A 25,293-nucleotide genomic window follows, 5' to 3' on the forward strand; every position below is an offset into this window, starting at 1 on the left:
CCACCCTCTCCCTCTCCCACAGAGTCCATAAGACTGTTCTATACATCAGTGTCTCTTTTGCTGTCTCGTATACAGAGTTATTGTTACCATCTTTCTAAATTCCATATATATGCGTTAGTATACTGTATTTATGTTTTTCCTTCTGGCTTACTTCACTCTGTATAATAGGCTCCAGTTTCATCCACCTCATTAGAACTGATTCAAATGTATTCTTTTTAATGGCTGAGTAATACTCCATTGTGTATATGTACCACAGCTTTCTTATCCATTCATCTGCTGATGGGCATCTAGGTTGCTTCCATGTCCTGGCTATTATAAACAGTGCTGCGATGAACATTGGGGTACACGTGTCTCTTTCCCTTCTGGTTTCCTCAGTGTGTATGCCTAGCAGTGGGATTGCTGGATCATAAGGCAGTTCTATTTCCAGTTTTTTAAGGAATCTCCACACTGTTCTCCATAGTGGCTGTACTAGGTTGCATTCCCACCAACAGTGTAAGAGGGTTCCCTTTTCTCCACACCCTCTCCAGCATTTATTATTTGTAGACTTTTGGATCGCAGCCATTCTGACTGGTGTGAAATGGTACCTCATAGTGGTTTTGATTTGCATTTCTCTGATAATGAGTGATGTTGAGCATCTTTTCATGTGTTTGTTAGCCATCTGTATGTCTTCTTTGGAGAAATGTCTATTTAGTTCTTTGGCCCGATCTCGTCTCATCTCGGAAAAGTAGTAGTTTTCATTATCATTTGTATAATGAAATTTTCAATAATGCAATATTATAGGAAAATACCTAACTGCCCTCTACTCCTGTGAGAATAATGCACATATTTTCTGTATGATTTCTATGGTATTTAAGTGACTGAGAAAAATATGATGCCTTGACTGTATTGGTTTAATCTCCCTCACTAAATTATGACTAAAGATATTATGCAAATGAAAAGAGAAAAAGGCAAATTGAATTTATACTTTATTAAAATCAAATAATTCTTACAACTCTGAAATGTATATTCAATAACATTGTGTAACTGTACATTGTTCTTTATAAAACTTCAGGTCATGTCTGATTAAAAAACACTTGGACTGTATCCTAAATATATCCAGTGATTGATGAACTTTCTTAATGACCCATGGCACGTTCTGAAAGACATCAGAGAGCAGGGCTAGCACTCTGATACCTCTCCCTTGGAAATGCTGGATCACTAATGGAATTCTGCATTCTGCAACTGCCCCAGCCCTGGCAGTTTGGCTAACAGGAAATGCAGCTGTGTGTGCTTTCCCTGGAAAGCTAACTTCTTAAAGCTCACTGCATAGCTTCCATTTGTGACCCACAAATACTTCCTCAGAGTGCTAGAACCACTTCAAAGCAGAAATAAAGGTAGAGCCCAAAAGGAAAAGAGAAAGTAAGGGGGGAAATGCTGATTCCCCAACTTTCCCCATGAGTAAATCACGTGAAACAGTTGCGGGACCCATGAAAGGATTGTCTATGTTATATTTACAAATGATAAAATAATGTCATTCCAGTGAGAAAAAAAAAATCAATAGTGCCTCAATGTAAAAAAAGTAATCACTGGATTATTATAGCCAAAAATGTGGCTAATATTTTTGTTTGTTTTCCATTAAGGTGACATATCTGTTTGATAATGGAGGGACAGTCTTCTTTGCTATTTTTATGGCAATATGGGGTAAGTATGTTCTTCCATTACTTAACTTCCTAACCCTTGTTTTCTGAAGCTGTTGTATGTTTCTGCACACCCACACACCCACAAACACACATACCATGTGTCAATTCAACAATAAAATCTCTTTTTTTCCTATGCCTTCTTGATACATTCACAGCTTCTTCGGGAATTTAACTCTTGATCTAATCTTCTAATCCCTAAAGCCTCAACCTTCCTATACTGTAGAGCATATTTTTCCCACCAAAAGCAGCCAGTAATTAAAAACAAACTGAAGCATACTTGTGAAAGTGATGATCAGAAAATATTTTGTTTGCTTAAGGCTTCCAGTAATCTATTTTTTTTAACCTTACATTTTATGCACTTAGAGATACAGAATCTATTCTGTATATGATTGAGCAATAATGTCTAATACTAAATAAATCCTGTTCCTATCTAGCATCTTAAAACTGTAAAAATTATGTTTAGGTATATGTATTGGCTGACTTTTTCATGAAGTTTCTCATTGAATTTTTAAAGAACCCAATTAATTGAGACCTAAAGTAAATTACAGATTGGAATTTCCCATGATTTGAAAAGAAGTGATTTCTTTCCTGGGTAGGGTCAACTTTCTGATGATGGTCTGTTGAATGCAAAGTTTTCATCAACTTGGCAACTTGAGAACTTTACTATGGACCTGCTGATACAGAAAAATAAAATGTACTGGAATACAAGTCTTTCACTCCCAGTGCCTTAATTTCCCAGGAACACAAACTCTGTGCCATACTCTTTCTAGTTTTAAGTCAAAAAAAAAAAAAAAAATCACCCTTCCAATTTTCCTTCAGGAAAATGCATTAAGACTACAAAGGGAACAATGAAGAGTTAATCCATTGACTTTTGTCTACCCCCTCACCCAAAAAGTAAAAACATAATTTGGGGTTCCTATTTTCATTGAAGGATTTTTTAATTAATCAGGCAGGGCAATCATGGTGAAGTCTTTTAGTTTTACCTGATTCCATAGATATTTCCTACTAAGAAAAAAATAGGCCAAAATACTAATGAAGGTTTCTCAATGGATGAATCAGCATAGCCAAAACTGGTAAGAAAGGAAACCTCTTGGATGATTTATCCTCTGTTTATGTTTTTGCTAGTAGCCTTACGCTTTTACAGTTCTCCTTGACACAGGCCACGTGACAGTGGTCTTGCTTCAGTGTTTGGAAGATGGATTTGAAAAAGCCAGGATGTAGATGAACACTTGCCATCTGCAGCCTTTCCCCCCTAAGTTTTACACTGAGGTACGAAGCGGAGGTATGTCATCCATAGGAATGCCATCGTGTGCATTTTCTCCACCTGCTGAAGTAGATGAATCATTTGCAGTTGGGTTGTAATAACTAGAGTTCCCAAAACTCATGTCATAAGGTTCCGGTGCATTATCTAATCGCAGAACTAAAAAAGCAACAAAAAAATTGTTTTATAGTGACAGTCTGGAATGCATACTCCCGCATCTGCTAGACCATAGGAATTGTTCTGGATGAGCAAATAGTTACATTTTTATGTGATATTTTCAGATACTGGGTTTGAATTTAAATAAGTAGTTATTTATCAAGCCACATTGTTGTTTCTAAAACTAAGAACAGTTTAACTTCCAAAATTTCCCTGCTGGTGGTCCAAACATAAGGAACTACGGGAGAGATCACAACAGAAGTCTAGCAATATTTGGTATAAGGAAGTATTGACATGTCTCATTGACTTTTGAATCTTGTGAATTCAGAACCATGTCAACAAGTTCAGAATTTTTTTTTAAATTTGGTCATGTTGTGCATTTGTGGGATCCTAGTTCCTGACCAGGGCTAGAACTTGGGCCCACAGTGATGAAAGCATACAGTCCTAACCACCAGGGAATTCCCAACATGTTCAGAATTTTTACTTCTGGTGTTAAGTGATTTTTAAAAAGTGAGAGCTTTACTTTTAAAATCAGTGTCATTATTTTATTAAGTGTCTTAATATCTTTATGGGTGAACAATGGAGAGGAAAAAAATTATAAAATCTTCTGTTTGCTTCTGATAGATCCAGGTTATTGTACACTTAAGGTTTTCTAACTAATAACATGGTTAGTTTTTTTTTTTTTTCTTTCCACAAACAACTAATTATTATTTCCTAAATGATCTTGAATTTATTTTTATAGAAAACTTGGAATGTTCTAGGCTTCTGAATACTAAAACAGTGACTCTTTACTAGCTGTATTAGTCATCTAATTATTCAGCTAGGTAGTCTCAGATCCTACCTAGTCCTTAAGGCTTCTGTTTACAAACTGGGCTCCCAGGAGCCTTATGGATTTGAAAGGGGTGACACAAAGTTACCTTGAAAAAGTAAAACTGTTGTGATTGAATTATTCCATTATGCCTCAATCACAACATCTTAGATTGTGTAAAGTTGACAGACTGACCTTTTACATGTGATAACATTTAAAGAAAATATTATGAAGTTAAAAAAAAAAAGTTTGGAAGCCCCAAAAGGTTGAAATCCTATCCTTCAATTTGGAAAAGTGCTACTTTTTATTTTCTATGGATTGCTGGAAATCCATAAACAGATTTGAAAAGGCCAGGATGTAGATGAACAGAGTTCAGTTAAATTTACAACTAATGGGTTTGCTTTTGAAAATCAGCAATATATCAGTAATGATCCAAACTTATAAAAAATCAACAAGATTTTATCAATAGGACGCAACAGGGGCATTTAACTATATTTTGATGGTAGCAAGAGTCTATTGTGTAAGCCAAAAACCCGATTTTTTTTTTGTCCTGAAATATTTTTTTTAAAAAGATGAGTCAAGCTTTTGAAGTGATTTAATTTCTGTTCTAGTTAATACTGATCACACTCAGTAGTTTATTCTTAGCAGACACATTTCTCATCCATAGATGTGGGTGCTTTTTTTTTCCATCACGTGATTGGGAAATTTCTGAATTAAGGTATATGTGACTTTATGTACCCAAATATACAACTCTTCAGAAATTCTTTTTTAGAGCCTCATCAAGATAATTAATAGAGAGCTATTGTATATGTATAAACTTTGTTGTATATGTGTAAACTTTGAAAGAGCATCCAATTAGAATAAATCATTGTTCAAAATCCTGCTACTAAGAGATCCAACAACAATGGAGAATGGCTCCAATTTTTTTGCTTACAAACTGGCAATTTTGTTCTTAATATCATACCATAGTCTTTTCATTGGCTTCTCTGATGGTTCAGATGGTAAAGAAACTGTCTGCCATGCAGGAGACCTGGATTCTATCCTTCCAAGGGGTTGGGAAGATACCCTGGAGGAGGAAATGGCAGCCTATTCCGGTATTCTTGCCACACTCTTCCTGGACAGAGGACTGAGTGGTGGGCTACATACAGTCTATAAGACTGCAGAGAGTCAGACACGACTGAGTGACTAACACTATTTATAATGCTATGTTTTAGGTTCTGGGATTACTTAAAACCAATTGTGATGTAATAAGCAACAGTTCCAAATGGTTTTAAAACTTCACCAACAGGCCCATAGTTATTTTGGCTATGTTCTTTGAGAAAGAGAGTAGATCAGAATAAATCTTTAGTTCGTTTCTGTCATGTGACTCTCTAAATCCCATCTAGATAGTGCAGTGAACATTAGCATCTTCACTTAGTTAAAACCAGTGTGTACAGGTGAAGTTCTGAAAGTTGTTTTTACCTGGTTCATTTCTGTCATCATAAAGTCGCCGATGGGAAAATGAATCTGTTTTCCTTTTTCCACATAAAAGGTAGCCAACAAGACTAAGCAATGAAGCACCCAGAATAGCACCTAAAATGGCCCCAAATACCACTCCTGTATTTCTGTTCTCTAGAGGACAAAGAAAAAATAATTTATACATAGGAAGTAGAAAACAGTTATTCAAAGAATAGAAATACATGTGGATTTTATGTAAGCAAAGTTTAACACATTTTTTTTTAAGATAATGGGTATGTATATATATGTGTGTGTGTGTGTTATAAAGTACTGAGTTTTGAGGATGTATCCAAAATATATACTTCCTGATAAAACTGTACTTCAGAACTTGAATTATGCTGAAACATTCCTAAGCCTTAGTTTTGTAACTGTCTCATTACGTATTAACACCAATAGTACTGAAATGCCATGTGCATTCTCCATTAAGATCTAACTTCTGTGTTGAATTCTATATTGTTTTTAATCATCTCTGAATCACTGATGAACTTTAATGATGAGATAGGCTTTGAGTTTGTTTCTATTCAAAAGTAAAAAGCAAATGGGAGTAAGTAGGTGATAGAAATGAATTCACCCCAATGAAAAGGCATTATGAGAAAAATAAATACATCCTGATATAGAATATTTTCAAATACAGGAAATATACCAAACAAAACAGGATGTTTGCTGTGCTTTGTACATTTCAAACAAATGTGTAGGTCTGTTTCAAGGAATCCAGAATTTCATTCTATCATCCCCTTTAACAAGCACCTTATTTGAAGGCTGTCATCAATAAATCACATAATATTCCCTGAATTCATGCTTAGTGCAATTTATTTTCAGCTTTAAAAAATAATTTCTCAAGAAGCTTATTAATTAGGTAGGCAAGGGTTCTTATAGGGTCCCTAATTCTATATCAGACTCCATTTATACACCAAGAAACATGTTGAAATTTATTGACAACAGCAGCACATTTTTTTACTAAGCTGAAAGTGAGACAAAGTTAACTAAATTTTCTTTTGATTAAAAAACAATGGTAGGATTAAGTACTCAATATTCTCTCTCTCTCTCTATATATATGTATATATGCTGCTGCTAAGTTGCTTCAGTCGTATCTGACTCTGTGCGACCCCATAGATGGCAGCCCACCAGGCTCTCCATCCCTGGGATTCTCCAGGCAAGAACACTGGAGTGGGTTGCCATTTCCTTCTCCAAGGCATGAAAGTGAAAAGTGAAAGTGAAGTCGCTCAGTCGTGTCCGACTCCTAGCAACCCCATGGACTGCAGCCTACCAGGCCCCTCCGTCCATGGGATTTTCCAGGCAAGAGTACTAGAGTGGGTTGCCATTGCCTTCTCCATCTATATAGTGTTAGAAAGGCAAAACAGAGCATATTTTTTTATGTATGAATGGAAGGATGTCTTAAAATTATGAAAATATGTGTACATGTAATATATTGGTTGCAATGCTATAGTAATCTTGAATTTCAAATTTTAAAACTTTTCTTGTACACTAACAACAGCTTTCAAATAGGAATTTGTATATATAATTTGTTGTTTATATCACTAACATCTATAGATAGGTTGTATAGAAATCAATTAGTTCATGGAGGGAAAAAAGTATTTTTTTTTTAATTCAGGAAACAAAACCATGGTTATATAAACAATTTTCATTATATATTGGAAATATTTTCTGTTTTATGTTTTAAAACTTGACTAATCCCCAAATGAAAACAGAAATGTCCCCATAACACAATTTTCTTGTGATACTCACAGCTAAATTTTATTTTTATGGTGTTCCGTAGGTACCAAACCAAAAATCAAGAAGGGTATCCTGTTGAATTTACTTTTTTAAAATATCAGTGTTCTAGTCTCCTGTGACTGCTGTATGGTTTCAGATAATTTCCAAATTTATTCATTTCATTCTCTTTTCAAAACCCACATACATATATTTTTAAACTTCCGTTGCGTTGTATTCCTAAAAGCCTGGGAAATTTCATATAATCTTTCTGAGATGCAGTAAAATTGTTACAGTGTCTTAAAACTGTACCATTACATCAGTTTCGGTTTCTTTTCAGCTTAACCTATTTCTTATTTTGGCCCACTGTTTCATCACATTCCCATTCAGTAATGACTAGTGTCTATAAGCCCCAAATCCCTTCACTGTTCACTATGAATATCATGGCTGCTGTTGCAAAATGAGAACCACTTGCACTATTGCACCCTCCTTTTTCTTCTAGAGTGGTGCATTCCTCAGGTGTTATTTGGATATTCAATTTCACACAAAAGGAAAATTAAATCCATTTATATTTACCTTCTTGGGGGTCTGACGTATTTGGAAAGATTTTTGAATTATTGGTGAATTTCAGGGTGGGATGTAAAGTTGTTTCTTGATAGACGGTAAACCCCTCCACGCTCTCTCTGGTTGTGGTAGGCCATCCCTCTGTTACCATGGGGGTCACAGACGTGGTGTTTGGTCCTGAAGGGAGGTTGCTAACTGTAATGGAACTGTTGTCAGGAGCTTTCATGGTATCATTGATGGAAGACAGGGTAAAGTTTTCTGAAGATACAGGAACTGTGGTATTGGGAGGGGCTGAAGCTGGCAGAAGACTGTTATCTGCTATGGATGAGTTCCAAGGCAGTTTAGAAACAAAGCTGTGGGTTGAGGGAGATCTTGGGGAAAGTGTAGGCATGAGGCTTGGACTCCTGGAAGAGTTGTCTGTTGACAGATTACTGTAGAAACCTGTTTCATGTGTTTTATTTGATGGATCCTCAAAAGAGAAATTACTTGCCTTGGGGTTGGAGGTTTCTCTATTTTCTTTATCTGAGGTTAAATTTGCTTTACTTTCTAAAGGGACAGATTGATTTTCCCTTGTTTTTAAGTCTTCTGCAGTGCTTTCTGTTGTGTTTGTTTTTTGACCTTCTTCCCCATGGCTTCCAAACAGTAGTAAACTAGACAAAATTGAAATCAACAGAATTTTGGCTGAAGTCAACATTGTAATCTTCTTTGGTATTAGTGTTAATATGGAGAATCTGAAAGAAAATAATAACCATTTATTAAATGAAGTATTGAGGTTTTTCTTTAATGGATCTACATTTCTAAAGTGACTTTAAAAAATATAGAGACATAGTACTCAGATGATAGTATCATAACCTTTATTCCAAAAGTTTGTTTTCTTTGGATTTTATTAAAACAAGAGTCACTAAGTTCTGTTTGACTGAGTTCTATTTTCTATATAATATTTCTTTCTTTCTTCCTCTAGGGAAATGCCATATAGAAACTTTTTCAAGCTAGGCATTGCCATTTTATTATTTCCAAGATCATTTAGCTTGGGACAAGTTGAAGTATACACACACACACACACACAGTGTATATGGATGGCTAAGTAATTTTTTTTTAATACTATAAATATGGGGCATGTAGAGCTTGCTGATTTCTTTAACCTATTTAAGGAAACATGTTTCTTATAAAGATGTAATTTGGAGTGTTTATTGTAAAAATTATGTTATCAATTATACACTAAACATACCACTTTAAAGTGAGTCAGTCAGGAACTCCACTTGAAAGCATTTTATTAGTTCTTAATTTGAGTTACTTGAATTTGAGGTTAACATCCCTTTTTTTTTAACATTATCTTTACTTCATGTAGCCCCTTTTCCTATTAATCCCAAGTTACAGAAAGTCAGAAAAACTCTTAGAATTGGAGATTCTTTCATTGTATCCTCCTATTGTATAAGTGAAGAATCTGATTGGGAGTATGTGTGGAAAAAGGTACCTAACCAGATCATGGCAGAGTTGGAGTTGGAAACCATGGCTCTGACCTCCAATCCGGGCACATCACATTGCCTCTTAAATGTGGAAGCTCCACAATTCATAGGTAGGAGGATATGGGGGAGAGGTTTTGAATTTACATTTATATTGCAAATCTGGCTTCTATATGAAAAACATATGAAAAAGAATCATCATGTGAAGCAGTTGTTTTATCAAATCATAATAATCATACTAAATTCATAGTGTTCTGCAGACTAAATGAAATAATTTAAGTAGAAGTACTTTAAACCATATCTGGTCCAAAGTAAGTGGTTAGTTAATTTCCATTTCTTATTATTAAAATATAACATTATTTCCATAAGTGTCTTACAGTTTGTAATATCAACTCATTAGATCCTCACAATGATCCCTTGAGACAAAAAGAGTAGCTCACATTATCCTCATTTTGCAGATGAAGAAACTGAGGGTCAGAGTGTCCGGTAATGAAAGCTAGTAAATGAAAAAAGCAGCAGTGAAAGCCAAGTTTGCTGACTCCAACCTAATTAGGTGTTAAAATTTTAAGTATTTTTTATTTAAAAATAATTCTTAAAAAAAGTTAGACTATATTTGTATTTGTGATTATTTTGTTTATTTATATTTCAGTCACTTTCTGTGATAATCATGAAAATTCATTTAGATCCTAAAAATTTTTAACATAATTGGAAAACATATTATTAGTATGCACGTATTACATGAGATGGTTTGCATGTTTTGTCATTTAATTCTTAACAAAAACAATCAAACAGTAAGGAAGAGGGTATTAATCCTACTTTACAGATAGTTAAATGGGAATAAAAAAATGTAAATAATGTATTCAAAACACATAGCTAGTAGTTGAAAGATAGGGTTAAGATTCAGACCTTGGCATCAAAATCTCATAATCACTCATCTATATAATAGAAGCTACAAAGGAATATAGATTTGGTATCAACTGGTTTTTAGAACTTTTCCCACAAGTGTTTACTTAGCACAGATTATAATAATAATAAAATAATCCAAATTTTATTTTAACCAGAGCTGTTGATAACCTCATCTTTTTAATCACTGGTAAAGTAGTGACTTCTACCTAACTGTGCTGTGCTTAGTCACTCAATCATGTCCAATGCTTTACAACCCCATGGACGGTAGCCCGCCAGGCTTCTCTGTCCATGGAATTCTCCAGGCAAGAATACTGGAGTGGGCTGCCCTGCCCTCTTCCAAGGGTCTTCCCAACCCAGGGGTTGAACCCAGGTCTCTCGCATTGCAGGTAGATTCTTTACCGTCTGAGCCACCTTCTTTGTTTAGTACCTCTTAAACATACTAAAGTACACCTTTATCCTAATTTAGAAATTCCCAGCAGTTGTCGCCATGGTTTCTAAATAAACACTTTTACCTTGTAATTTACAGATTAACATGAACAAAATAGGAATGATTATCCCTAGGACCTGAAGTTCACCAACATTTAATTAAAATATTGCTTCACCTAGCACATTTAAAATGCAATCAATTTAGTTTAAAAATACTCAAATGAACCTTTTCAGAAACATCTCTTTCCTGTTAACCGTCAAGTTCATAGTAAACTTTATAGCCTCTTTCACTGTCTCCTGCCATGGATCTGATTCATTTTGCATTGTATTTGGTCACCTGTCTGGTTAGGCAGTTTGATTTGCCTTCCCTAAACCTAGGCTTTCTGATTATTTTGTCTTCCCAAAGAAGCAGTCACCAGAGGGGACAAAAAACAAACCTTGGCCGTTCATCTAATTTTCTTATAATGTCACATAAGGATTGTTGCAAAGTGCTTTTAGTCCCTTCCCGTTATGAGAATCCACTCAAGAGTCAACAAAGTGACTTTTGTTGTTCCTGTTTCACTTTGCCTGTAACATGGAACCACCAAGGGGATCACTCTACCTTTTACCCAGCTTTTGATTATAACTTGAAAACCTCAGGTATCAACACCCCTAATGGGCCAAGCAGTCTGTTATGCCTATAATTTATTTCCAGGGAAACAGGAGAAAGTAAAGAGTGGGATAAGACAGTACATTGTGAATGCTATTTGTAATTTATTCAAAAATTAATATACTCGTGGGTAAGGCTTTTGTGAGTATTGATTTGTTCTGTTGTCCCAGAATGGTAACTGGGGACAACTTTGCTTCTGCCCTCTGGCTTCTGAGAGAACCAGGTTGCACTTCCTACTCAGGTCCGCTCATCTTAAAGGGACAGAAGCAGCCAGGAACTGAAGCCATCAGCTTTTCAGAACACTGGCACTGGATTTTTGCTGGGGCATGGACTAAGCAATTTTGGTTAAGTTGTGACCCCATTTTCCCCTGGAGTAGGAGACGGCAACTACTCCAATATTCTTTCCTGAAAAATTCCATGGAAAGAGAAGCCTGGTGGTCTACAATCCACAAGGTCGCAAAGAGTCTGACATGACTGAGCACAGACACCATTCTGAATGGAACAAGGCATATTACAAACAGGGGAGATTAATGTTAGTGGTACAGAAACTCCAGAGGACAATAAAAGAAATCTATATTCTTTATAATTTTCTTTCAGCCTCCTTCCTTCTCTAGTTAATATATTTAAACTCTGTTGTCTATTTGCTGTGTAAAGTTACGCTGGATGATGGATTGCGTGCTCCTGTCTTCCAAGTTCATCAGTCAACCAGTTGCATAGTGAAGGCAGAGAGAATGTGGGGATGAAAGAAAGTGAATTTGGAGAGAGAGAGAAAAAAAAAACAGGAAAACCAGATAGCATCATTTCTTCTGTTCTTTGCCCCATCTTGCCCTGAGGTAGAAATTCCTAAGAGGAATTTTCAGGATGTAGCCTGCTGCTGCTGCTAAGTCACTTCAGTCGTGTCCGACACTGTGCAACCCCATAGATGGCAGCCCACCAGGCTCCCCCACCCCTGGGATTGTAGCTTAGGAACAGAGATAAGCTCATTATGAACCTGAAAACCTTCCAAGATTAGAATTATTATAAAGGGAATAGAGACAGAGAGAGAGAAGGATCCATCCAATTTGTGATACGTTAAACAAAGATTCTAAGTCCTTCTGAATATATTGAAATGTTTGTATTGCTTCTAAGGCTTAATAACTTTTAAAATATACTTTCAGATAGTGTGAGTTTCACTTTTTTTTTTAATAATTCCTCTATCCAAAGAAAATGAACGCTATTTTCTCTTGTCTTTGGTGTTGGCACTAAAAAGTGGTTTCACATTACTGCTTTTCTATAGAGGGTTTCAGGAGGTGGTGATAAAGGAAGAAAAAAAGAAAACTTGTGGCTGTTAAGGGAAGCAAATCCACATTCACTGTTCATAAAATTGTTGCCCCTTAATTTTGTAAAGTTATTATTCTGCCCAGCCCTCCTGTTGTAACTGAGTCATACCTATTTTGCACTGAGCTTTAAAAATAAGGACGTACCCTGGTTTGTGTCAAGTAATCAAGCCATGCAAGGGAAGAGGAATAACCATGCTAGTTATTCTAAACTAAACCAAAATCAGAAATGTTAAAGAAAACCATTGCTTTAAGCTGCACTGAGAAGATGTATAAAAGCATGTTTCTACATGTAGTGAAACAACTAAAGAATATATTCTGTGCTGCTTCTCTCTCAGTTGTTTGTGATCATTCTTATTGTAGATCTCAGGCTACCAATTAAGACAGATGAGTTGTGCTTGTCTTAGTCATAAGAAACAGCCTGACATATAGCTGGTATCCCAGGCAGAACTCACATTTTACTCAGAGTGGACTTTCCAGTCTTGCATTGTATTTTGCTTTTCCCTCACTGAAAAAGCCACAGTAAATGAAGACATAAGGAATTATGCTTCTAGAGATGCCTCTTTTATGAGAGGGTTTTAAGGGAGAGAAGACTTAACTAGCCAGAAGGTAGGATTCTATTGAGAACCCATATCATTCAATTTATTTGATTTTAAAAGGAAGAAACAAACAAAAAGGAAAACATGACTTTCCTTCAGGAACTAATACATTTCAAGAGTTTGAGAACATCATTCTAATATAAGACAGAGGAATGTATAAGCCCAGAAGAATAGATAGAATGTCATACTCCCTGCTAACTTGAGCATTTTCAGTCATAAACTTCAATAGTGAAATAATTAGGTTGAAGAGTGTTAAGTTTAGAAAGATTGTGTCTCCAAAAGAAATATTCTGGACCCAAATTCCCGGGTTTTCAGCCTTCTATTGTTTCACTGTTCGTAGAAACAGTCTCTATGGGTTGGTTAGAAGACAGTGGTAAGCAGTATATCGACCTCTCTTTAATAAAAGAATCCTTACACAGCCACAAACTGAAAATAATTATAAGAAACTTAATGCCTGTCTTTGATCCATGGGAGGTCTTTTGCAGCAACTGGCTTAGCCTTTTAGATTTCCATTGAGTGCTCTACAGGTACACATACCATGTTAAGTAACATATATACACATCATTTTGCCAATTTTTGATTAAGAAGATCTTTGGTGAAGATATAAAGTTAATAATTCCTTGCATTAGTAGATTGTTTTCGAAAAGCTGCTGTGTTCTAACACTTCAGCAAGAACCATTGAGCCAAATGCATAATTTAAATCTAAATACTCAGTTTATATTCTCACAGCCACTTCTGCTTTAAACATTTTGAAGCTTTTTACTAAGATCTGACTTAAGGAAATTCGCCCTTGCAATCATGCACATTTGAAGCAAGTTTTTTCTTTAACTCTTCAGCTGGTTTCATCATCTACAGAATTTGGCAATAATTCTTAAAGTTAACTCACTTAGCACGAGTGCTCATTTGGAAGGTAATTACTTGATGAAACAGCTACCTGTCTTCACAAAGGCTCTCTGTAGGTACTTGCCAGACTGTTCTGCCAAAAGTTCAACTGACTTTGATTCTCTTTGGTAAATAAGAGAAAGAGAGAGAGGGATGAGACCAAGGATCTGATATAATCCAGCATGCACTTACCTTCAGGTCTAGGAGGTGTTTACAAACAGGAGCTGAAGTATCACAGCCGTCCTGGCCACAATGAGTCTGCCATGCATTAGAGAAAGCAAATGGGTTAAGTGTACAGATGTCCCACTAAGCAGGAGGGTGCCAGAGAAATGAAGTTAGGTGAGGCTAGCTGTATCTTGCTTGTGTAATAGAGCACCCAAGAACCCGACTGACCTGCTTCTCAGCTGTCAGCATGAAGCTATCACCTCATTCAGGCCTTTAAAAAAAAAAGAGAAAAAGAAAGCCCAACCCTCCGGCTTTCATAGGTTGGTTGCTTTGACTTCGGGACAGGCTAGTTCTCTTTCGGGTGTTGGAAAACAAAGGGCATACATTTCTTGCCCTCGGTGAAAAAAAGCGGGACAGAGAGTTTGGTCCTGGTCACTGCTGTATCAAGGATTTCTGACACATGCTGGGTTCCCCCTTTGCAGATGAGGAAACCACAGTGAGTCAGGCCTGCACCTGTTGCTCGAGTGACCTGTGCCGGCCGTATGCTGTTCTCCAAACACATAAACAAATCTTTTCTTCCCATTGTGAGGATGCCCGATTTGTGTACTCACAACCTGAATGCAGAAAGTGTTGTCTGCTGTGCGCTGAAACTAGATTTATAGAAAGTCACTCTTCAGACAGTGGATTACTGTGCATCAGATCCTTGAGAAAGCTGTAAAATATTAAGTTAGAAATCAGCACCAGGACTGAGGTGGGGTTTCTTGCTGACTCTCAGAAGTTTGGGGGAGGTGGTAACTGGGGCCTGACTGAGAATGGCCATGTGATCCCGAGTAATCTGGCAGCCTGCTCAATTAGTTTCCATCCTGTGTTCTCTTTGCTTTTCCTCTCAACTTAGAAGCCAGAGAGTTTCAGAAGAGCCTAAGTAATGCTTGGTTCAATACTAGAGTTGAATAACAACCTGGCATACTTCCTTTCACGGCTTATAAAAGGGAGAAGAATGAAACTGCACTTTCTGGGAGATTCCGCCCATCAATATTTGGGGACCGTCGCCAGGGTCTGTTCAGTTCAGTAAGCCTGAGGTTCATGCTTAGATTCTGTTGTGCAAGGAGATAGGTTTCCAACTGCTGAGAGAGAAAATTAAACTTTAGCTAAGGTTCAGGGGCTTTAAATTGAATGCAAAGAATCTGCCCAGTTAATTGGCTTTAAGAAAGAACAAGGTAATTCTATAGTTTCAAATTTTCTGAAGCCCAAAGTCCTTCAGAGTTTGATTAGAAATTAAGCCAATTAAGCCTAAAACATATTCACTCAAAAGATATTTAAGCTATATCTGTACTGGTAGGAAGAAAAGCAAGTTCAGTTTAATCAAATAACTAGTTACTGAGAAATGGCTTAATAAAATTCAATTGGTTATTTTCAGATTAGCTAGTTACTGGGAAAAAAAATTCAACTGAATAAATATTTTTATATCTGTGCTTAGAGAACTGAATATGACTTGGCAGGACCGGGTGTACCGTACATACCCTTAGGGATTTTCCTAGATATGTGCATGAATACATTATCACATTCTACTTAGCATAGTAATCATGGCCTATACCAGGCAAGGAAATTACAAGGTACTTCTGCTACAACTCTGCTTTCACTGCCACAAGAGTCAAAGTTAATCTCCAGTGACCCTTTTTTCTGAAGACCCTAGCTGTGGCCTCAGAATCCTTCTCACTACTGCCGTCCTGACAGCCTTAACCAATTGAGTAGACCTGACCCTAGAGATAAACCTTGTTTACCTTCCCTGTCATGAGCACATCTGGAAGCAAAGTTATAAAATGAAAACTATGCATAAATTTAATGCCTCAGTTATTACTTAGCTCACGTAGTTGTGATCAGACACCTTTATGGAAGCACCTGAGTTAGAGTTAAAAAGTAATTTCTTGCCAAACAAACAAGTCTTGCTGAGATGCATTTCCAGGTGTACCTGTGCATGATACCACAGTCTAGGTAAGACCTATCCCATTTTAGACCTGAAGAACTCAACAATAAGGGACAATTACCGAACAATTTCATCCGGCAAACCAGCTGAGATGACATACTATGCGATGCTTACATAATTTGTGTTGTACTTCCTTACCTCCTATGGAGGCTTTCATCTAGCACTCTCCAATTGCTTGACACCATTAATTAAAGCTCACAATACATAATGGAAGAAGAACTACTGCCTCTTTGTCTTAAATGTCTCCACTCACCAGTGGAGTTTCCAGAACATGAAGTCACATTATTGTCACTGATGGATCTGAAAACAGAACCAGATTGTAGCTTGGGACCATGTCTCAGATAAAACCAAAATATTGTTCTAGGTCCAAAGTGGTATCTTATTTTACAAACCCTATTGCATCACATGTGTGATACTGACATGACACATATGGAATTTGTTTTCATAGGTTAAATTCATTATTAGCAGGGTATGAGCTTAAAACAGATTCTATGTTTAATTTATGTTTTGTCTCTCCAGAGGAACATAGATTTTTTAAGCAATAAAAAAATTTTTGAGTAAAAATAAGGTAATATCATGGTTATATTATCTGAGGATATGTCAATGATATTCTTTACAAGCACAATGGAAATTGGCAACTGGAAAATTTCTTTGGGATGTTAACAGCTGTTTTAGTATTCTCTTAGAAGATAAGTAGAGGGATCATTCTCATAAGTGCTAACACTTGTTTAGCATACAAGATGTTTTTTTTTTTTTTCCTAAGTCATATGGTATTATAGTATGATCTTCATTTAACTGTAACTTCTTGGAAAGGTTAAACACTCTATTTTGGTGCTAAGGACAATGCCTGTTGTTAAGCAAAACTTTTGAAATAGCATATACATGGCATACATACACGCATAAATGGGGATCCTATGAAAGTTATAAATTGGGCATGTCAGATACAAACTTTAATTCAGGCATAGTTCAAAGAAGTGAATTACATAACCATAGCAAAACCTGTTGCATTCCTATCTACACATTTAAAGGAACATGTTTTCTCAGTAAACATCCTTATAGAAACAGGAAATTAAAATGCAGTTGATGATGAAACCTATCTGATTGTAATAAGAAGTAGTGGGTGTCCATGGATATCTGGACCGATCAAAAAACAAAAAGACCATTGACGTAACAACTTAAGAGAAACATTTATAATAAAATCTTATATTTTAAGTTTAATATTTATTAAATTTTGGAATGAATTCTATTTTTTTATTAATTGAAGTGATAATCCAGGTGTTTTAAAGAGACATATCCATTCTGATGTTCAAAATTGTTTTAATCATTTTAATTTCTGTCTGTATTTTTTTGTTTCAAAGAAGTATGACAAGGTTATCAATAAACGTTTTCAGGCATAAATATAAAGGATAATATTCTGAGGTAGAAATAGAATAGAATTGGATTTAAAGATGAAATGGAACTATTAAAATGTTTCAGTAGATAAGAAGAGCTTTCTGAAAGTATATATCTTAAAGGGGTATGAATTAGGTATAAAAGACCAACATAAAAGTTATATTTTAAAACGTCAGTTTTTATAATGCACTGGAAATTGCATTGTTTGCCACAATTAACATATATGATGAAAATAAATTTTGGGTGTCATAAGTATATATAATACGATACATAGTTCTATAAACTTATTTGAGGTTACAAAAATTTTGAAGACCACTGATTTAATGCGTTACTTTTTCACTAATTTCTAAGGATTCAGAATATTTTACTGGGCATTTTTCTATAATAATTAGGGCCTGACCCAGTAACCATTTTACTCTCTTCTAGTTCCATTAAAGGAAAAAAAAAAAAAAATGCCGGAGAGGGTTTCAGAGCTTTTGCCAAAATGTGATGGAAACATTTCAAAAGTAGATATTACTTTCTTCAGTGTGTTACCATTGCCAGTGTGCTCATAATCTACTCTGTATGTTACTACAATAGATTTGTTAGCATGAGGTGGCCCTACCGAATCTTTATTCAGTGTGAGAACTCTGGGGCTCCTTCTCTGGCTGTGTTCTCTGTTGAATCCTGGTCCTGCTACTTACTGGTTCTGTAACCTGAACTATCATATCCGAAGACTACTTTCTCATGTATAAAATACAGAATGGGATATCTACCTCCTAGGTAGATATCCTAGACAATGGGGAACCAAAAGATAAAGTAGGTAACGTATTATGTGTTGCTTGACACTAAATAAGGGCTTATCAATGATAACTATAATAATTTTAAAGATGGTAAAAATTGAAGCTTCAACATTCTGAATAAAAGTTGAGATGAATCCAACAAAATGTAGAAAAACTTATATTGGATTATTTTGAGCTTGGGTCTATACTTTAGTACATAGTAGTTGTTTGATAAATATTAATTGAATGAAAAATGATTTTTCATGATCATGAAATGACCCAATTTTAATTGATTTTTTTTAAATAAAATCTTTCCCTGGTCACCCTTTTAAAAACTATAACTCTTCTTTCTTGATCTGTTTCATCTCCATTCCCTGCACTATTTTCTCCCTCAGCACTTAACTGCCATCTAACATACCCTATATCTTATTTTAGTTGTTGTTTTTTGTCTGTTCCCATACTAGAAATCTCATGAAAGCAAGCATTTTTATATTTTCTTCATGGTTTTATCTACATAGCTAGAATAATTCCTGGCAAAGGCTAAATGCTCAATTGCTAAATGCTCAATGAACAAATAAATAAATATATTTAACAATAAATAAAAAAGTACACTAAGCATAAAATAACTGCAAGTTCATTTTTCTTCTACCTAGAATAGTCTTCCAATTATAAGCTCAACAGATCTGAAATAATCTTTTCTTCACTTAAAGATATTCTTTAGACATCTTTGTGTATTTATACACATAGATCCTTGAGCAGTTCCCTTTAGCAGATGATAAGAGACGGGAGGTAGTTCACAAGAAGAGTTGATTTTAGCTAGGGATGCATAAAATTTGTATTGTAACAGGTGAGAATATGGAGGTTATGGCACAAGTGTAGAACCATAGATATATATGGTTTTGATGAATAACTTATTCTGAATATTTAATTTTGAAAGATGAGAGACAGTAAACTGTTGAGTGACGTTAGAGGTATAGCTGCTGGATGTTAAAATAGAGAAGAGAAAGTATGATAGTATGGCAGCCCTGAGGGTCTACTCAAATCATTGATTTAAAATAAAACAAGTCATCCAGTAAAACTGTATTTTTCCTCAAGCAATGGTAATGTGCTTGGGAACAGGTAGACAGCAGAGGGAATGTTGTTTTTAATTAGGGTTATGTTTTAACTATGGGTTTATGTGACAGACTGAAAGAAGAGCTAAAAAGTTGACGGCATTTGCGAGTGAATATAGTGATTGATCAAGAGGATGCAGAGAGAAGAAATTGAGGGTGCAGGGGAGGAAAGGACAGAGAAAATGTGATGGGGAGAATGGACTGAAAATCTGGGTGAAAAGTTAATGGATCAAAAAAGTCTGGGTGAAGTTGTTGTTGGAAGTGAAGTTTATAGGAAGTAAGCTAAGGATGGAGGTGATAATTGGGAGATTATGGAGGGTTTGGAGTGACTAATCAAAAGTACACCTTGGGAGGGCAGGCATAAGATAGAGTAGGAGAAAGCAAAGAACTGAGAAGCCAAGATACTAGAAATATTATCGGTGGATGTTGTACTTTCAAAAATTTATTTTGGGAGTCACGTTGATAAGAGTTACACTCAGCTGACTTAAAAAGTTTTTTTTAGAAAACTTGGGGAAGTATCCCAAGGGAGTAGTAAATGACTTCCACAGAGAAAGAGGGTAGAAAGTATGAACTGATAATATGAGATTCAAGTCTGTGAATCTTTAAGGAGGAGGGAGAGAAAAACTAGTCTTGAAGCAGCAACGAGGAGCAAGAAATTCAATGCCTCATCTTTGGCACCTGTTGGTGTGGGAGACACGTAGCCATCACCTGAAAATGTCACATAGAAAGTGAAGTTTCAGGAGTGTCCCCTAAGTGTCCCTTACTTGTCTCAGTTGAGCAAGGAGGTGAAGGAACATCTTGCCAGGATGGAGAATTCTGAGCTCCCTCTAGACTCCTGCTGATGAAAGAGTTCTGAAGGGAAGCCTCTTACTGCTAGCACCTAAAGCAACTTTTCTTTCCAAGCGGGCAGTAGCAGCCTGCTGGGAAATGATATTGCTCTCTTTAACAACTGCATGATATTCCACTGTGTGGAAGTACTGCACAACTGATTCATTCCCGTATGAGGGAGTATTCTATTATACAAGTTCACATCTTTTAGAATCCTAATTTTGTTATAGAATCTTTAGATAGCCATTGCCTAATTTATCAACTATATGATGTATTTTGATATGAATATAATTAAATCAAGTTACAACAGGTTTTAAATATAATACAGTGGCAAAACTGGCAGATTAGTAATCTTGTACTTTATTTTTCTACCTTTAAGAAGAGATCCAAGTGATTTATTAATCCTGCCTTTAAAAAAATTAGGATGGATAATTAAAAAATCCTGTCATTTCTAATTTGTTTCTTTCTGGTTTGAAAAGTTAGAGTAACAAGTAATAACCTCACAACTTTGCCAACAAAGGTCCATCTAGTTAAGGCTATGGTTTTTCCAGTAGTCATGTATAGATGTGAGAGTTGGACAATAAAGAAAGCTGAGCGCTGAAGAATTGATATTTTTGAACTGTGGTGTTGGAGAAGACTTGAGAGTCCCTTGGACTGCAAGGACATCCAACCAGTCCATCCTAAAGGAGATCAGTCCTGAGTGTTCATTGGAAGGACTGATGTTGAAGCTGAAACTCCAACACTTTGGCCACCTGATGTGAAGAGCTGACTCATTTGAAAAGACCCCAATGCTGGGAAAGATTGAAGGCAGGAAGAGAAGGGGATGGCAGAGGATGAGATGGTTGGATGGCATCACCGACTCAAAGGACATGGGTTTGGGTAAACTCCAGCAATTGGTGATGGACAGGGGAGGCCTGGCGAGCTGTGGTCCATGGGGTCATAAAGAGTCAGACACAACTGAGCAACTGAACTGAACTGAACCTCATAACAAAAGAGTTTTTAAGATTTTATTTGCTGAGTGTTCTCAGCACTGAGCCATGACCTGGAGAGGAGCAGAGTGAGGAGAGAGTGAGATACCTAGGCTAGGTCTATATACTTTAAGAATCCAGATTTGTTCCTTGGCTCAAAAGCAGGGACAGAAGAAAAAGAAGTTATTCATGACCTAAAGGGGATTTTGATATTAAGTTCATGGGCAAAAAATAACAATGACAAGTGTTTTTCTCATCTCTTTGGAGGACTAGGAGCAATATAAACATTTTGCAGAGAACAATGAAAACATGTTAGGTTTAACTAAGCTGACAGTTCTATAAGCTCTTAACTACAGTAAAAGGAAGGTAGTTTTGTGTTGCATCAGGAGAGAATCCTTATTAAAAACATGTAGCGTTGTCATAAATCCTCTTCTCTGAATGAATGCTTTAAACCAATAACTCTGCCATAGGTGTCACAGTGAGCTGGTCTTCTAGGGTCCAGTTCATTTGAGGACAAGTCTACTATGCTTTCTGAACTTTTGCAGCATTACCAGTACAATAACAGTAACTTAATTTCTTGAACATGGAGCTGTTGAGGATTTTGTGAGTAAGTGTGTGTAAAACATTTGAACAGGCTATCTGGAACATTTGTGTCTAATGCACAATAGCTATTCATTGGAAGGAGATACACAATTTTGGACGCTCTCTTTAGGAAAAGAATGCAAAATAAAAATATCAAAAGTTTACAAATTTTAAAAACTTCAAATGCTACATAAAATCAAAATCCATAGAAGTAATAATATTTTAATTAATTAGTTGCCTAACACATCTCCATAAATGCTTTTTGTCTTACTTTTTTATCTGCATTTTTTTTATTATCTATGCATGTTTTAGTCACTCAGTCGTGTCCAACCCTTTGCGACACCATGTACTGTAGCCTGCCAGGCCCCTCTGTCCATGGAGTTCTCCAGGCCAAGAATACTGGAGTGTGTTGTGATCTCCTTCTCCAGGGCATCTTCCCGACCCAGGGATCGAACCTGTGTCTCCTGCATTGCAGGCAGATTCTTTACCGTCTGAGCCACTAGGGAATCCAATCTCTGTATGATGTTTAAAAAGATATTTCATGGAAGGAATGGAGAAGTCATTCAGTTTTTCCTCTTCCTCTAGCACAATTAATTGAAAGTTATTTTATTATTTTGGACAGTTTTTAAAAAAAGATTTATTAATTTGTTTTGCTGCCTCAAGTCTTGGCTCCGGCACATGGGATCTTCATTGCGTCATGTGGGATCTTTGAGGATGGTGCACAGATTCTCCAGTTGAGGATGGCTCCCAGACTCTCCAGTTAAGGTGCAGAGGCTTTGTTGCTCCACAGCATTTGGGATCTTAGTTCTCTGATCAGGGGTTAAACCTTTGTTCCCTACATTGCCAGGCAGATTCTCAACTGCTGGGCTACCAGGCAAGTCCCCATTATTGGCAGTTTTGAAAGGCTTATTTCAACTTCATAATTGATAATGCCATGCACATTTTAATATTGTTGGAACTCTGAGAAAATCTCTGGTGTGTTTCATATATGACTTAAAGTTTGTGAAATAATTCCCATGGAGTAGTTTCTGGCCCCATATATCTTAGATCTTATTTCTCTTCCATAATCAGTACTGGATACCACAGAACATGTGCATCTCTTCATACATCCCCTAGCCTGGCACCTGAAAGAGTCAGCATGTGAACTGGAGGAGTCACCTCAGAAGCCAGTGCTACATTAGGATAACTGGCAATAATGGAACAACACTTGGAAGTGCCTGCAAATCACATAAACATATCTTACTAAATGCATGTATCCCTAATTATGGAAACCTTGCAATACTTAGCTATCAAAAACACTTGGCCACTACCTCAGCCATATTTGGAAAAATCAGAGATCCTGGCTATGTCTACAGGGAACTTTAGACACATCAAAATTGTAAATAGAAGCAGTTTAATTATTCTGGGACTAACTGAGTGCTTGAGTTGTAAACCCAAAAGCATTATGCTTACTTCTGCATGTCCACCTTCACAAATTCAGATACAGTCGTCTAATAAAGGAAAAATAATAGTCTTTTCAGACAATTAAGTTATAACGTGTCAAATTTTTATTTGAGTTTGATTGCAAAGGAAAAGTCTTCTAAAAGACCAATGCAAAGATTTCTATCTTGGTAGAGACATTTATAAGAAAAGAAAATTGTTAGTAATCATTTTTAGACTCCAAAGCAAACAAAAAAGGGTGACTTCTGATTAATAGGTCACTCTCAACCTCATTTAGGTCTCTTAGAAATCTGTTCAAACAGTTTGTCTGTGATGCTAATTTCCTCCCAGAAGAATGTTGCAGATTATGTAGCTCAAAAAGTTCTGTATCAGACCATGTTTAGCAATAGTTTTTCCTTTAGCATAGAAAAAGGTCAGTGTTTGGATTAGATTTGAATTTCAGCCAAGTGACTTCCTCAGGTAACTTAATCTCCAAGAGCTTCGATTTGCTTCTCTACTGAAGGAGATAATAATCTTTACTTCACCTGGGTTGTTGTGGAAATGATAGGAGCTAATTAAAAATATGTCTAACACAAAGTCTTGAAATTTGAAAGTGCTCTATAATGGTAGTTTTCTTCTTCCTCTTTGAGACTATGATGCAGCTCATTTCCTTTTTTTTTGTGCACTCTAATAATAGACATTGTGCTCTCAAAAATAATTTTGAATTGAATTATTTATTCTAGCAGTGGTCCCCAACCTTTTTGGCACAGGGACCAGTTTCATGGGCTTCCCTGATGTCTAAGTTGGTAAAGAATCTGCCTGCAATCCAGGAGACTCTGGTTTGATTCCTGGATCAGGAGGATCCACTGGAGAAGGGATAGGCTACCCACTCCAGTATTCTTGGCTTCCCTGGTGGCTCAGCTGGTAAAGAATGTGCCTGAAATGTGGGAGACGTAGGTTTGATTCGTGGGTTGGGAAGATCCCCTGGAGAAGGAAACAGCTACCCACTTCAGTATTCTGGCCTGGAGAATTCCACAGACTGTATAGTCCAGGGGGTTGCAAAGAGTCGGACATGACTGAGCAGCTTTGACTTCACTGTACTTCACCAGTTTTATGGAAGACAGTTTTTCATTGGACCAGAGGCAGGGGAATGGAGTCAGGATGATTCAAGCACATTGCATTTATCATGCATTTGATTTCTAGTCTGACGCCACCACTGATCTGACAGGAGGTACTGGTCCGTGGCCCAAAGGTTGGGGACCTCTGCTCTAGAGGCAGCTTTACTGTCTTAAATACAAAAGAAGAAAAAGAACAATATAAATGGTTTGCTGGGTCACCAGAAAAAGATGGGCAGTGTTATGACGCATATGACTGAATTTTTATAAAACAGTCAAAATATAAATAATTGAAAAAGCATGTTTCCTACAGAAAAATATATAGTAGCTTTATTCAATGAAACCAAGAACTTTCTCTACCAAGTTCCCTATGTATAATAACTAACAGAATGTTGAAAAAAAGATTATTATAATTTATTATGGGATTTCCCTGCTGGCTCAATGGAAAAGAATTTGCCTGCTAGTGTAGGAGATGTGGGTTTGATCTCAGGGTTAGGAGAGTCCCTGGAGAAGGAAATGGCACACAGTATTCTTGCCTGGAGAATCCCATGGCTAGAGGAGTCTGGTGGGCTACAGTCCACGGGGTCGTAAAGAGTTGAACATAACTTAACGACTAAGCAACAACAACATGATCTATTATATTTTTCAAATGAATGAATAATAGTTAGATGTTAGATCACTTATAAATTATACCTTAATTTAAGGTTAATTTGTACAACACCTCTAAGAAGATGATTTTGCTATTCTTGTTTTTAAATTGTGAAAACAAAGGCTTATCATTTTTCACTAGTCTAAGGTCACATAATTAGAAAAGAATATAGGAAGCTCTCAAAACCAGAACATCTGTATCCCAAGCCATGCTCTTTCTCCAGCACCACATTGTCATTCCTAGATGGTCTGTTGGGGGTCTTTATAACTTGATCAAGAAGATAAATTGTATTTATTGTAAAAATGAAGTTAGTAATTTCTTTGATAGTTGTTGGCATTCGCCTATGATGCCAAGTACATTTCTAAGGATTCAATTCCAGGGGGATGTTTATAAGGTGAAAAG

General features: G+C 36.4%; 2 protein-coding genes across 10 annotated transcripts in view; one reads left to right on the top strand and one right to left on the bottom strand.

The window, feature by feature from the left end:
* Positions 1 to 25,293, top strand: part of ANO3 (anoctamin 3) — a 446,396-nt gene that overhangs the window by 362,428 nt on the left and 58,675 nt on the right. For all 8 annotated transcript variants that reach the window (XM_061380965.1, XM_061380964.1, XM_061380963.1 and 5 more), the window contains one exon: positions 1,620 to 1,680. In XM_061380965.1, the coding sequence (XP_061236949.1) occupies positions 1,620 to 1,680 (61 nt within the window). The remainder of the gene's footprint in view (positions 1 to 1,619; positions 1,681 to 25,293) is intronic.
* Positions 953 to 14,604, bottom strand: MUC15 (mucin 15, cell surface associated). 2 transcript variants are annotated; one of them, XM_061380973.1, is made up of 4 exons: positions 14,109 to 14,604; positions 7,688 to 8,406; positions 5,366 to 5,515; positions 953 to 3,099 (listed from the first exon to the last, which is right to left on the bottom strand). In XM_061380973.1, the coding sequence occupies exons 2-4, from the start codon at positions 8,367 to 8,369 to the stop codon at positions 2,939 to 2,941; spliced, it is 993 nt and encodes a 330-aa protein (XP_061236957.1). In that variant the 5' UTR covers positions 8,370 to 8,406; positions 14,109 to 14,604; the 3' UTR covers positions 953 to 2,938. The 2 variants fall into 2 exon arrangements, with proteins under 2 accessions (XP_061236957.1, XP_061236956.1); XM_061380972.1 differs by lacking the exon at positions 5,366 to 5,515 and having other exon boundaries at positions 14,109 to 14,337.

This window comes from Bos javanicus, chromosome 15, assembly GCF_032452875.1.
Source record: "Bos javanicus breed banteng chromosome 15, ARS-OSU_banteng_1.0, whole genome shotgun sequence".
Classification (NCBI taxonomy): domain Eukaryota; kingdom Metazoa; phylum Chordata; class Mammalia; order Artiodactyla; family Bovidae; genus Bos; species Bos javanicus.

Excerpts from the sequence above, each read along its gene's own strand:
- MUC15 (XM_061380973.1), bottom strand. The coding sequence starts at position 8,369 with ATGTTGACTTCAGCCAAAATTCTGTTGATTTCAATTTTGTCTAGTTTA. Across the intron at positions 5,516-7,687 it reads TACGTCAGACCCCCAAGAAG|AGAACAGAAATACAGGAGTG; the intron begins GTAAATATAAAT and ends TTTGTCCTCTAG. Across the intron at positions 3,100-5,365 it reads TGATGACAGAAATGAACCAG|TTCTGCGATTAGATAATGCA; the intron begins GTAAAAACAACT and ends TTGCTTTTTTAG.